Source organism: Poeciliopsis prolifica, unplaced genomic scaffold (assembly GCF_027474105.1).
Source record: "Poeciliopsis prolifica strain line A6 unplaced genomic scaffold, Auburn_PproV2 SCAFFOLD050, whole genome shotgun sequence".
Classification (NCBI taxonomy): domain Eukaryota; kingdom Metazoa; phylum Chordata; class Actinopteri; order Cyprinodontiformes; family Poeciliidae; genus Poeciliopsis; species Poeciliopsis prolifica.
Genome location: NW_026562425.1, coordinates 3569715 through 3584103, shown reverse-complemented (window position 1 = coordinate 3584103; position 14389 = coordinate 3569715). Strand labels below are relative to the sequence as shown.

General features: G+C 36.7%; 2 protein-coding genes across 4 annotated transcripts in view; both read right to left on the bottom strand.

Moving 5' to 3' along the window:
• Positions 1 to 12053, bottom strand: part of mfsd14a2 (major facilitator superfamily domain containing 14A2) — a 33254-nt gene extending 21201 nt beyond the window's left edge. Inside the window, exons 1-3 of the mRNA XM_055058160.1 lie at positions 11805 to 12053; positions 8257 to 8352; positions 5965 to 6027 (exon numbers count right to left, since the gene is read on the bottom strand). Of these exons, the coding sequence (XP_054914135.1) occupies positions 5965 to 6027; positions 8257 to 8352; positions 11805 to 11888 (243 nt within the window). The 5' untranslated portion in view covers positions 11889 to 12053. The remainder of the gene's footprint in view (positions 1 to 5964; positions 6028 to 8256; positions 8353 to 11804) is intronic.
• Positions 12054 to 13085: 1032 nt separating this feature from the next.
• Positions 13086 to 14389, bottom strand: part of myo9b (myosin IXb) — a 32456-nt gene continuing 31152 nt past the window's right edge. For 2 of the 3 annotated variants that reach the window (XM_055058156.1, XM_055058159.1), the window contains one exon: positions 13086 to 13772. In XM_055058156.1, coding sequence (XP_054914131.1) covers positions 13576 to 13772 — 197 coding nt within the window. In that variant the 3' untranslated portion in view covers positions 13086 to 13575. The remainder of the gene's footprint in view (positions 13773 to 14389) is intronic. The other variant, XM_055058157.1, reaches the window with a different exon arrangement.

The window sequence follows — 14389 nt, the reverse complement described above, 5'->3', positions numbered from 1 at the left end:
AATATTCCACCTTTTTGCTCTCATGAACTCCTGGGTAGCTTTGGCTGTATGCTTGGGGTCATTATCCATCTGTACTGTGAAGCGCCGTCCAATCAACTTTGCAGCATTTGGCTGAATCTGGGCTGACAGTATATCCCGGTACACTTCAGAATTCATCCGGCTACTCTTGTCTGCTGTTATGTCATCAATAAACACAAGTCACCCAGTGCCATTGAAAGCCATGCATGCCCATGCCATCATGTTGCCTCCACCATGTTTTACAGAGGATGTGGTGTGCCTTGGATCATGTGCCGTTCCCTTTCTTCTCCAAACTTTTTTCTTCCCATCATTCTGGTACAGGTTGATCTTTGTCTCATCTGTCCATAGAATACTTTTCCAGAACTGGGCTGGCTTCTTGAGGTGTTTTTGGGCAAATTTAACTCTGGCCTGTCTATTTTTGGAATTGATGAATGGTTTGCATCTACATGTGAACCCTTTGTATTTGCTTTTATGGAGTCTTCTCTTTACTGTAGACTTAGAGACAGATACACCTACTTCCCTGAGAGTGTTCTGGACCTCAGTTGATGTTGTGAACGGGTCCTTCTTCACCAAAGAAAGTATGCGGCGATCATCCACCACTGTTGTCTTCCGTGGACGCCCAGGCCTTTTTGAGTTCCCAAGCTCACCAGTCAATTCCTTTTTCCTCAGAATGTACCAGACTGTTGATTTTGCTACTCCAAGCATGTCTGCTATCTCTCTTATGGATTTTTTTCCTTTATTTCAGCCTCAGGATGTTCTGCTTCACCTCAATTGAGAGCTCCTTTTGACCGCATGTTGTCTGGTCACAGCAACAGCTTCCAAATGCAAAACCACACACCTGGAAACAACCCCAGACCTTTTAACTACTTACTTGATTACAGGTTAACGAGGGAAAGGCCTTTTGAGTTACTTGCAGCCTTTGGAGTCCATTGTCCAATTACTTTTGGTCCCTTGAAAAAGAGGAGGCTCGGCATTACAGAGCTATGATTCCTAAACCCTTTCTCTGATTTGGATGTGGAAACTCTCATATTGCAGCTGGGAGTGTGCACTTTCAGCCCATATTATATATAAATTGTATTTCTGAACATATTTTTGTCAACAGCTAAAATAACAAAACCTGTGTCACTGTCCAAATATTTCTGGCCCTAACTGTATATATATATATATATATATATATATATATATATATATATATATATATATATATATATGATCAATGGCTACAACAGATCCCAGGAACAACATCAGACATCTCAGTCCAGAAATGTGCAGTCATTGGCACAGCCAAGATACTGCAGGACCCTCAAGCTCCCAGGCCTCTGGTAGAGGACCCGAGCTCAGAGGATAAGACCACCCGCGGTGGGTGAGAAGGGAATTTTATATATATATATATATAATATATATATATATATATATATATATATATATATATATATATATATAAAATCGCAATGAAACAGTGCTGACGTTTGAAGAGCTGGTTGGATTTGGACCGATGTTTTGAAACACAATCATTCATAACCTCGGACGTTCTTTGATCTATATATATATAGATCAAAGAACGTCTGAGGTTATATATATATATATATATATATATATATATATATATATATATATATATATAATATATATATATATATACTGCTCAAAAAAATAAAGAGAACACTCAAATAACATCCTACATCTGAATGAATGAAATAAATATGAAAATAATTTCCACCTGTTGACTATTCAATTTGCACAACAGCAGGTGATATTGATTGTCAATTAGTGTTGCTTTCACAGAAGTTTGATTTACTTGGAGTTATATTGTGTTGTTTGAGTGTTCCCTTTATTTTTTTGAGCAGTATATATAAATATATATATATTTTAAATAAAGAAAAAATACGCCAACTCCAAAAAAACTTTGGGAATCTATTTCAGTCGCTCAGTTCAATACTCCCATTCCTCACTTCCGACATCCATCATGGTTAAGTGACGCTGTTGAAAAGGGTTAATAGTTTGGGTCATGCAGAACTAAACTGATCATTTCCATAGCAACAAGAAGAAGCAAGACATTCACCCGGAACTTCAATGAGCTCAATGAAGCTATGACCTCATCTATGACATGCGGATCTAGATCAAAGAACGTCTGAGGTCATGAATGACTGTGTTTCAAAAAATCAGTCCATATCAAACCTGCTCTTCACACATCAGCAGTTTCATTGCAAGGATTTTTACGATGGCAGATGTTTTACTCGCTGTCGGTGTCCCCCTTGGTTTCACAGTTGATTATTTCATGACTACAGGGATCAGGAAACTTTCTGACAAGCTGTTTCCACCTAGTGAAGGTAAAAGAGGTAGCACGAAAGAGCAGAGCACCTCTTCTGGATTCGATCATTTTGACAATTTTCTTTTGAGTACTTCACCAACAGAGAAGCAAACCTCCCCAGCCGGGGAGGTTTGCTTCTCTGAATATGACCAGTTTGATGCTTTTCTTTTAATCCTTCCCCGGCTGAGAAGGAAACCTCCCCGGCTGGGGAGGTTTCCTTCTCAGCAATGCCCCATTATGATGAGTTTGATTCGTTTTTGTTTGATCATCCCCGGACTGAGAAGCAAACCTCCCCGGCTGGGGAGGTTTGCTTCTTCGATAATGATATGTTCTATACTTTTTTTTTGGATTTGTCGCCATCTGAGAAGCAAACCTCCCCGGCTGGGGAGGTTTGCTTCCCCAGCCAGATCCTTCCCCAGCCGGGGAAGGATCGACAAGATCCTTCCCCGGCTGGGGAAGATGACTGTCAAAATGAGACAGTTGAGCCAGACTGTCCAATTTCTATTCACAAGAATATTAATGACGAAGGCTCTTTCCTACAGAATGATTTGGATAATCATCCAGAACATCAAATATCTCCAGTTGAAGTTTTTTATGAAGAGGAGATAGTGGATTGTGAAGTATCAACTTTGATTTTAAAGAATATTCATGAAGAGACACCATTCCCATTATTATTATTTTTTTATTTTTTATTATTTTTCACTCCTTTGTTTGTTTTTAGTGGATGTGTTTTTAATTATTTCTCTGTTTTATATTTTATTTGTGGCCTTCTTTATATCTCAGAAAGTAAATAATTTTGAGTTTATTTTTAATTTTATTTTCCATCCTCCCACAACTGAGAAGGAAACCTCCCCGGCTGGGGAGGTTTGCTTCTTCAGTAATATGTTTTATTCTGTTTTTCTTGATTCGTCCCCATCTGAGAAGCAAACCTCCCCAATCGGGGAGGTTTGTTTCCCCAGCCAGACCCTTCCCCGGCTGGGGAAGATGACTGTAAAAATGAGACAGTTGAGCCAGACTGCTCAATTTCTGCATTTCACAAGAATATCAATGAAGAAAGCTCTGTCCTAGAGAATGATTTGGCAAATCTTCCCGAACATCAAATGTCTCCAGTTGATGAAGTTTGTTATGAAGAAGAAATAGTGAAGTTGATAGTCTCAACTTTGATTTTAAAGATGGCAACATTTGGAGACCATATTCATGAAGAGACTGCAGTTTGGTTATTATATTATTTTTTTACTTTTGTTTATTTTTCACTTCTTTGTTTTCTGTGGTGTTTTGAATTATTTCTCTGTGTTATATTTTATCTGTGGCCTCCTTTATTTGTTGGAAAGTGAATCATTTTGAGTTTATTTTTAATTTGAATTTCAACCCTCCCACAACAGTGAAGGAAACCTCCCCAGCTGCGGACGTTTTTTTCTCCCGTAATGACATTTCTGATTTTCGTATAGAAAATGAGTCAATAGGGTTTAATTTACAATTTTTATGTCTTTGTGTCATGAGGTAGATCTCAGCCGGTTGGTGAGAGAAAAAGTATATCTTGGCCTCAAAAAGTTTGAGCTCCCCTGTTATAAACAGTGTCTCCAGTCCAGAAAACACAGAGGTCTTTATTTTCCTCAACTTCTTCTGCCATGATGGAAACAAGCTTTGATCTAATCCTGTTCCTCCTGAAATCAACAATCATTTCCTTGGGTTGGTTGGTTGTTTCAGGTTCTCTCTGTTGCTCCGGCATCTTCCACATAATTAATTAATCTCTCTCTCTTTATATATATATATAAAAATCAAGGCTGCTGCGGTGTGATTCATGACATAGTCATAAATCATGTGGTGTGAATTCAGGCAGTTGGTTTTTGATCAACACATCAGGAGGGAAGAGATATGTGTCGGTTTCTAAGCTACACTCTAACTAGTGTATGAAAAAATATTCTTTTCCATAATCTGATAGAGGCACAGTTCCTCCACCTCACCACGAACCCGGTGACTGAACAACATGGAGGAAGAGAAACTGAATCATTATTAGACTAAGGGGAGCCAGACTAGTTCATTTTGCAAAATTATTTTATTTAGATAAATATTACTGGTGTTTTTGGTTGTTTTATCTGTTCAAGTGTTAAGTGTTCTTTTGAAAATAAAGTGTATTTATATTTGGCATGCATTATTACATAATTTCCATTAAATCAGTGTGAAAAGGTCTTCAAACAATATCATCGTTTATTGCAATAATTTTTGAGACAATCGCTCGGCAGAATTTGGTATCGTGACAGGTCTACTTCTGATCATTTTTAGAGAAGAAAGGCTCCTGGGCCAAATGCTGCAATCATTTAAAGCCTTCAAATGATTTAGAGGTACTGATGGGCTTCCTTAGATAAAATCGGATGCAAAAACTCAACAGCTTACCAATTACTTTTTGGTCTGTTTTCTAACGTAAATATCTTAGCACACTTGAAATAAAACAAAGCTAGCATACTTTTTCAACAAGATATAGAAGCTGCTTCAGAGTCAATAATTATATAATTTTGATAATATTGCCACTTCCAAATCATTTCAATTAAGACAAAAAACATTTCCAGTGAAATAATCTGTAAGACTATTTTTTCATCAATATTGAAGAATTATTGACTCTAAACAAGCTTTTATATCTTGCTGGAAAGTTGTTTTTTTAGTTTGATATTATTTGAAGTGAACTAAAATGTTTGCACTAAAAAACTAAGCAAAAATATTTTATTTTATTTTATTTTTGTCTGAAATGTTGCAAAATATAGCAAGAAAGTTGCAAAAATGGGGTGATTACTGTTAACCTGCAAACATGAACGACATGACCTGGTGGCCCAGCCTATCAGTCAAACCTCAAAAAAGGAAGGTGGTTATTTTTAGACTTGTGCTGATGTAAATAAGATCGGCTTCACATGATCTCCCAAAATTAAGAATACTGGCACCTATAAATCAGTGTACCCATAAACTTGTCCTAAAGTAAGACTCTTAAGATCAGTAGGTGTGCTCTGAAAAAGTGAAGAGGGATATCTGCAAAACATTAGGCTAATATAAAGAAAAAAAAACTAACAAAAACGTTTTTCTGCAGGCCCAAAATCTTAAACTTTTATTTTAACTAAAGGAACAACCAAAACTCTTTTGATAACACAATTATCAAGTGACATTTTAAAATTTCATGTTAACTTGAAATATTTTTTAACTCAAAAACATGGCAGGTCAATGGATGAATGACTGCCCCAACATGTAACCGCCAGGCTTAGCAAGCTTTGCAAAACTATTTTCTGACAGTTACTGGTAGGTTTGTCCGTCAATATTTTGATTGTTAAATATAAAGATTTTTTAGATTTTGCGGCTTTAAGTCACAGGAGTCAGACAGGAAATGAGAAGAGAGCGAGTGAAAGTCTACTACATGCAGTAAAGATCGAGCTATGTGAGTCTCTGTAGTTAATGTTGTATATAAATGGGTTATCATGGTGTTACATTTATTTTTTTGGATCCAATCATCTACCATGTCCACAAAGGATGAACGGAAATGGGAAGTCATTTATTGAATCGATTTATGCAAAAGTGACGTTTAAATTGCAATTATGTCATTGAAGATAAAGCATGAGGGAAAACAGAACCATGCCGATCTGTGTAATAATTACCTTCACACCGTGAATGAGTCCATTCATCAGGAATGTGTGTTGGGGGAATGTCTGATGTAATACCTGGAAAAACAAACACAGAAACCCAAATGAAGCAGCTTTGGTTCTGTAATTTACCCGACATCACAGAATAACAGAGACAATCTGTAAACGTAAAGAAAAACAAACAAAACAATAATTTATAAATTAAACTGAAGCAAGTTCAGGTTATTTAACACAGTTACAAAATGTATCTCCATCTGACATTTATGGTGCAAACTTGTTTTAAGTTAAACACAAAAATGCTTGGCTTTTTAAATTTTGCTGGATGATACATTGTCCCAGAACTTATTTTGATAAACGATAACACTGTTGTTTTCAGACAATTTTCAAGTCATATAATAGTGATAATGCAAGAACACATTCTCAAAAAATCAATAAACTTTAAATTTAAACACTGGAAATGGAAGACATTTGAAATATCTAAAATAAATTAAAAAAACTACAGCAACAACAAATAAAAGTTACTTATGAAATCAAAATTGTCTTAAAAAATGGATTGTGGAGACCAAAGCACCAGACTGAAGATTTATATCATTCAGTTTTTGGTAAAAAGAGAAAAATGGAAAAAAAAGACGACAAACAAAGCAAATAAAAATTAATGCACTTCTTTTATCATGCAATTAATTGATTTAATGTTTGTGACTTTTAGGTTTCTTTTATTTAAATAACCTGTCCAAGACCTGAAGTATTTTTCTGCATTTAAACACTTTAAACGCGTAGAGCAGCTGTTTCGACCCTGGTCCTGAAAGCGCGCTGCCCTGCATGTTTCAGATGTTTTCCTGCTTTAACACAACCGATTCAGGTGATTGCAACTCAACAGCACAGCCTGTTCAGTTGACAGCTGATCAACCAGCTTTTTCTGCAGGAGGGAAACATTTGAAACATGACGTGCTAATTTGAGAAAATCCTTGAAAAATATTACATTTACAGCAACAAAATACAGTTTTTGACTGTTAATTATTGTTGTTTAAAAATAAATAGAGTTTACTTTACAAGAAATTGGCCACAAATCTGTCTGGTGCATCTCTAAAAAGCATTCTAAAAGAGTTACATTGAAGTAAGTTGGGTTCAAATCGTTAAAGTTCAAAGTCTTGCTCATGTCAGTGACACCTGAGTAGGAACTGTGCGTTAGCTGAGACTGGAACATGTTTAGTTTGAAGCTGAGAGTCTGGTTATTGTTCCTGTCTATGAAGGAAAAGTCTTTTCTTCCTCAGAGTTGAGTACAGTCAAACTTGAAATGTTTAGTGAAGACTAATGAATCAGTCCCTCTCATCTTCAGAGGGCCTCTGATTAGCCAAAAATGCAAATCAGCTTTTCGTAGCGGGGCAACAAACCCCAAATAATTAACAGTGAACAGTTGCACAAACAAACACCTCCTTCAAACGGGAGACCATTGCATAACCCCGTCTGGCAAACATGTGGCAAACAGATGTTTACGCATATTTTGAAACACAGGTTCCTGGCGAAAACTCGTGATTAAAGGAAAAAATATGCAGCTGGAAACCAGAGGTAATAAAATCTGCAAAGTTGACCTGAAATATGCAAAGCTACAGTGAAAAACTTCCAACTTCAACGCCAGGTAGCTGGTGTGATATAAAGCACAGCCTATGGCAAGCCATTTATAAAACAGCTCGAAAGGAACAGTCTGTGCAGGATGATGGAGAGTCATTCTTCAGTTTTGTGTAACTTAGGAATCCTCTGCAGCAAACGCTACATCACAGTGCTTTGAGCCAAACAGAGTCTGTGATGTGGGCTGACAATACGAGCCAGCGACCCCCCGATAAGCCTTTTCAACAAAGAATTAGGACTGACAATAAAACTGATGCCACATCCTTAGTTCTCTGTTCAGCATCTGCTGAAAAGAAATCACAGGGTTCTGGTCAGCTGGTTCGTATTGAACACAAACTAGTGTTTTATGGATTTCTATCACGTCCCATTGAGTAATACAACTTTTAGATAGAAATAAGCCTATTGGAGGATGTAAATTTGCTCAGGAAAGTGTCAGAATGAGGGGTGAGTGACATGGACTTTGAATTTTATCATATTTTGTGGTACTTATTTTAATAAAAATCAAAATGACAATGAAAAACTGTTCACTGTATGGTGTGAAATACTGTTCTTGAAAATTTTTCCCATTTTCTCTTGTCCTCATTACTTGTTTTCTTTGTTTTTAAAAACTTGTTTAAAATAAATTAGTACAAATACAACACAATACTATGCTAGTTCACATAACAGCTGGATGTGGCTTACCGTGAGCATCGGGGTGGTGAGAAGACCCCATGCAAAAAACTCCAGGAAAATGACGACCACAGCATGGTAGACGCTGGGCTCACCGATTCCCTGAGGCTAAAGGGAGACAGACAAACACAGAGGCGGTTAGCTGACAAGTAACATCAAGCTCACAGCTTCAGAGTGTTTGATGATGGAAACATAAATGTTATGTCAGAAACTGTTGAATTATAAAACTATACGATCACATGAGAACCTGTGAAAGATATGAATGCTAACGAGAAATATTTGGATAAATATGTTAAGTCTAGATTGTGATCTCAAGTGTTTTAAGGTTGTTTTGTTGTCACAATAACAAATTTCACTGGACAATAAATTGTCCCAGAAGTTATTGCGATAGACAATAATATTGTTGTTTGAGACCATTTTTAAGTAATATAATGCTAAGGCTCAAAGATTAATAAACATTAAATTCTAATGAACATTTAACACTGGAAGACATTTTAAATATCCAAAATAGATAAACTAAAACAAATTAAATGAATTATGAAGTTTCTGTTAATAAAATTGTCCGTTGAAAACAGGGGCTAGTTGAGACCAAAACACCAGACAAGGTATTTTTCATGAAGTTTCTGGTAGAAAGAGAAAAACAATAAATTGTGGGAAGATGACTGGATTTTTCTGCATACACTACAAACTAAGTAGTTATGACAAACTTGAAACCACAAAAGATCTCTTAATGGAGAATGATGAATTAAAAAAAGAAAACAAAAACATCTGTAATCCAGGTGGAGTCAAAGTAGTGCAATGCTCTGCAGAGGCACATTTGTAGGTCATTCTAAAAAACAGACACCTCTGTAATCAGAGAAACATGAATAGACATTCTTATTATGTCTAATAAAACCAACTCTCTTGTGGGAAAGTCCCATCACTCCAAAGTGAATTTTTGAAGTGACAAAGCGATGCTGGAGCCAGAGAACAGATGCTGTGCAGCAAACCATTAGATGCTATTATTGAGTTAATCAGTTTTGTTTCCAGTGCAGACTACTGCTTGGGGTACATATCTTCCCCTTGATAACTCCTTTTATTTCAGGTTATTATGGCGACTCGACTTGCAGAAAATGAGGAACTAGATTTAACTGATTCACACACGACGCAACTTCCTCTAAATGAAACTGACGCCAAGCAATACATTAAGATATCACTCAATGCTATTGACTCATGAGCTCTCAATGCACAATTTGCTGTGGCTGGATGAGGAGATGGAGGAAAATCTGGCTGTTGGAGGTGAAATCATGATGTCAGAGTGGTCAGATCAGATCTGGAGCAACAACAATCATAGTAGAAGAGCTACGTATGTCGGAAGAGTGCAAAGCGGATGACCAGAACTGAACTGAAGAAAATTAAATGTTTGTGGTTTCCCTTTTAGTCTATGTTTGCAACTCCCCCTTCGTATAGTTTCTCAGTAAGTTTGACTTTTAACTGATTGCATAACAGTGATGCATCACTCCATTTATAACTAATCCCACATTGCTCACACTTTTCCAAAAGCTTTGGATAGAACATAATTCATTTACTCCAAGACGAGCAAATTGCAAACTTTTAATCCGCAGTTTTAACCCAGAACTGTAACCAAAACATCAAGTATACAAATGGCGCCAATAAGCCACACATGGGACAATTACAGGAATAAGTTTTAAAAGCTGCTGTTTAAAATTGTTTCTCATGAGAAACTGAAAACAGAGTTCTCTTTTGTGTGTTTGGAGCATAGAATCCCTTTCCTGCAGACTGCTGGTCAGTTGGATGAAACATTACAAACATAATTTCAAGAATCACAAATTCAGCTGCATTTAAATATTTACAGTTACAAAACACTCAACTGATTGTGATGTGGAGATCGAAGGAGCTCCACCCATCTTCTGCATTCAAATCTAAAGCCAGGATCTATAAGCTGCATGTTGGCTATAGTTGACTGCAAACTCAACCCAAGCAGAAAATCCAAATAATTCACCAGCAATTTGTTATATTTGTGTAACATTTAGGGCAGAATAGCTTCTCTAAATGGTATCCATAACTAAAACAAGTGGAATAAAAGTAGGAATAAAATGTAATTTGTTATTATATATGAAAGCCACTGCAGTATTATCAGATATGTGTACTAGACATTTAGTCGTTTTGATGGGCTGTCACTCTGACTGGTTTCTCTGGCCATAATCAGTGATTATGAAAAGATTTCTTTTCTTCTTCTTCTTAAGCCACAACGAAGTTGTGGATTCAGAAGACGACTCAAGTTTAGCCATTTTGATTATAATTCGTTCAACAAGTTATTAAGAAAAAGCTATTTCAAAGGAAACCATCTACTAGTATTTACTAACTGTCGGGAAAATAAATGAGAGAATGATCTTTACAAATGTTACTGGTAACTGCAATATCTGCAGTTCTACCAAATAACGTGCAACATTGTAGCTCTAATTGTGCTGTTTTTGTTTTAAAATAGAAATAAATTTTGTGGAGTTGCAGAGCTGTGTAACCTTCTCTTAAGCCAATGTGATCTGACCTCTGGTGCTAGTGGAAATAACTAATGATAACTCCACAACAGAAAGGTTTCTTGAGGATCCTGTGTGATGAGAGTAAATTAATGAATCAAGCCTTTCCATAATACTTTTAATTAGATTGAAGTTCCAGATGCTATACGTCTTATAACTTGGAGGATTGTCAATGATGCAGAAAGAGAAAGCCCTGTGACTCTTTGCTGTTTTTGAGAAATCCTCATTCCATTTTGATATAAACACTTCATTCTTAATACAGTTTATTTTTAATGTTTTCTAGAAAGTAAAAATGTGTTTTGGTGCTCAAGAATTGGTACCAGCAGGTAAGAGCTTTATAAAAATCAAATTGGTGCATTTCTAATTTCTAATCATAGCATTCACTAACATTATGTGACTGGAGAGTGTGTGTTGAGAATGGCAGGTGGAATCAAACTTGTTACTCTGCAATGTTGTACGAGTTGTTCAGCTGTTCCTTCAAGCAGGTATAACTCTGAGCTTTTCCTACTCTGATACAAAATCTCAACAACAAAAAAAGTTTTATCAAACAACGCAGATGTCACTTTAATTGCAAAAAGAGTCAATATAAAGCAGCTAAGGCGAATTTAAGACTTGAAGCAAATGTTGGGCTTGCTGACTTATAGAGAAGTCATGTACTTTACAAAGAACTCAGTAGGTTTCAGATGAATGTGTTGGAGAAAGAATGCAACGATTCCAGGTAACAAAATAACTAATTTAAGAAGAAACATCGGTGTTGTTGACATTAGCTAGCTAGCGTTACCTGAGCTGACGTGTAAGCCACTAGCAGGCCGCTGTGTTACAGTTAGCCACTTAGCTCAGCGGTGCCTCCAACAGCCAGACAGCGTTTAACGGTCAACATCATATTCAACAGACAGCCATAAACAACTTCAGCCCTGCTGTGTTTACAATAGCTACACACGGCTTCGGCCTACACAAACAGTCAAGAGCTACTGTATTAAATAGTAAGCTAAGTTAACGAAGATAAATAAATATTTAACTCACACTTCCTCCATCTTTTATTATAATTTTCTTTGCTAGAAGAATACTGCGGTTCAGCCGCTTCTTCTTCTTTTTCTCCCCCGTCATTGTTAACTTATGTCCATTCTTGATGTCAAAGGGTCGTCGTTGTCCCAACCAAAAGCAAACTAATATTCTAAATTTGGGCTACTAAGCTCATTACACTTCAACTATAGGCAGCTAGCAGCGAGCTAACTAAATGATGATTTCTCATCCCCACCTCACTTCAGTCCGTCTTCCTGTACCATTATTTTAGCCCCACCCCTCGCTGCGAAATACTACCGCGTTATTGGCTGGCGACCAGAAAGGCGATACAACTTTGCATCTGATTGGCTTAGAAAAAGTTGATGCTGCGGCCCTCCCATTCGTGGGAATCAGCCCGCGGGTAACAAAGAGGAAATGCCATATTTGGTGATCCCCTGTGTTTATAAAGAAGGCAATCAAGATGTTTGGTCATTTCCAAGAAGTGAGGAAACATTCACCGTCAAAAGAGACAACATGTAACATGGTTCGACATAAAGTCATGCCTGTGAACACATATGCATGCATGTATGTCATGCATATGACATACATTCAATTAAAAGCTTAATTTATCTATTTAATTGAAAAGTGAAACTTAAACACGCATGACAGTCAAATAGCGCATTTCCTCCACTCTGGTACCTCGATTTCCAAATAAAATGCTAAAAACTACTCTCAGTTGAAAAGAAGCACCGACTAACCACAGTATATGAAACTCTTGAATAGGATTTGCTTTTAAATCTTTTAAAGGATGCAACATTTTCCACCACGTTTTTCTTCCCTTCAACTTTTCATTCATTAATATCCTTGTGGAAGTTGTCAGTCACTGTCTACTGGACATTGTCAAGTCAGCAAAATATGTCTTAAATGTTTACTGTGAAAACAGAAAAAATATTTGCAAGTCACAAAGTCAGCAATTGTTATGTGGCAAAATTAATATTTATACTTAATTTTTGGCTGATAAATGTGTGATTTATTTATTATAAAATTGTAATTTCATTTTCAATCTTATTACATTTTATTAATTTAGTTTCACATTGTTCCTTGGCTTAATTTTAAGACATATATGTATTTCTAAACATTTAGTTCTGGCAGTTTTGGTCACTCCTAACATCTGTAAGTTATATATGTGTTTCAGATGATAATATGGCAACCAAATAGACAACACCAGCTCTTTTCAAAATGTACACACATTTAACAAAAAAAGAGAGAAAAAATTATTACTTGTTTTGCCATGGCAAAAAGCACAGTTCAAAAAAGACAGAATTTATTTTACAAAAAGTTTCAGATTAAACTAAAACTACTAAAAAAGTAAAGAAAAAAGACAATACATGGTTTTCCAGTGAGATTCTTGATCACAGTGTCGGAATATGAGTACAATGTTAGCGCATCTACAGAAAAGTTACTACGTTATTTTTTTAATTACAAACGAAACAACCACCAAAAAAGAGAAAAGAAAAAGGGAATTCAGATTCAACAGCGCCAACCCTATTCAACAGTTTGTTACACAGAACTGGTCCAAATCCCTCAGCTCCTTTACAAAATGTTCTGTAAAGTGATGGAATCAGCAGAATCTCCATATAAAGATCAGAAATAGTTCTGAGCATGTCTCATCAAAACCCTGATAGAGCAGGTCAGCGTGATGTCCTTCTCAGCAGCAATGACAAATAGAGTCTGTCAAACAAAGTGCGTTCAGGTGTTCAGATTATCAGAACGTGTGGAATTAGCGTCAGCTTCAATCTTCAACGTCATCGATGTAAGGGATGTCCAGGTCATCAAAGCTCCCATTAAAGGTCTTGCTGGTGAGCTGCTGCTGCTTGTCGTCTGAGGAGGGAGAGTCTGGAGCAGTGCGACTCCTGACTGTCTGCGCCACGTCTGCAGGTTTAGCTGGGCATTTCGGTCTCAGCGCTCTCGAAAGCTTCGTCATCTTTCCTGGTAACAGAGATGCGGCTTCAGTGAAAACATTTTTTGACGTGTGTAGTAATGAGAAACTTCCTGATCTGATGTGACTGTAGTTATTTATAGAAACAGTAAACAAGAAGTCGTTTTTGTTCCAACAAATTAAGCAAAACTGTTGGGATACATGGGGTGTGAAGTCGATATGCTAAAATTCTAACATCCCTCTGTATTAACCTCTTTCTTCTTTCACATCCTGTGTAGCTCAGTGACGTAGCATGATGATACACCGGATATTTCAACACACCACTGAGCAAAAATTAAACCCAATACCTTTAGAGGGTATTGGTCAGAATTAGTCGTAAAGAAAGGAACTGGAGAATGAGTTGAACGCCTGTGTTTGGTCACTGTGACCAAACAAAAATTTTCCACTCTTCTCTTGGAACATTTTCTTTTAGCCTGAAGGCAAATGTGTTCATCACAATTAATGGCTTGCTATGTTATCAATGGTGGAAGTGGAAAAAATGTGACCATGTGCCAAGGTGAGTACTAAGTGGTTTCATTTAATCAAGTCATGAAAACAGACTTCCAGGACTAATTGTGTAACTACACAGATACTTAATATTGTGAAATAATAATATTTCACACAGGAT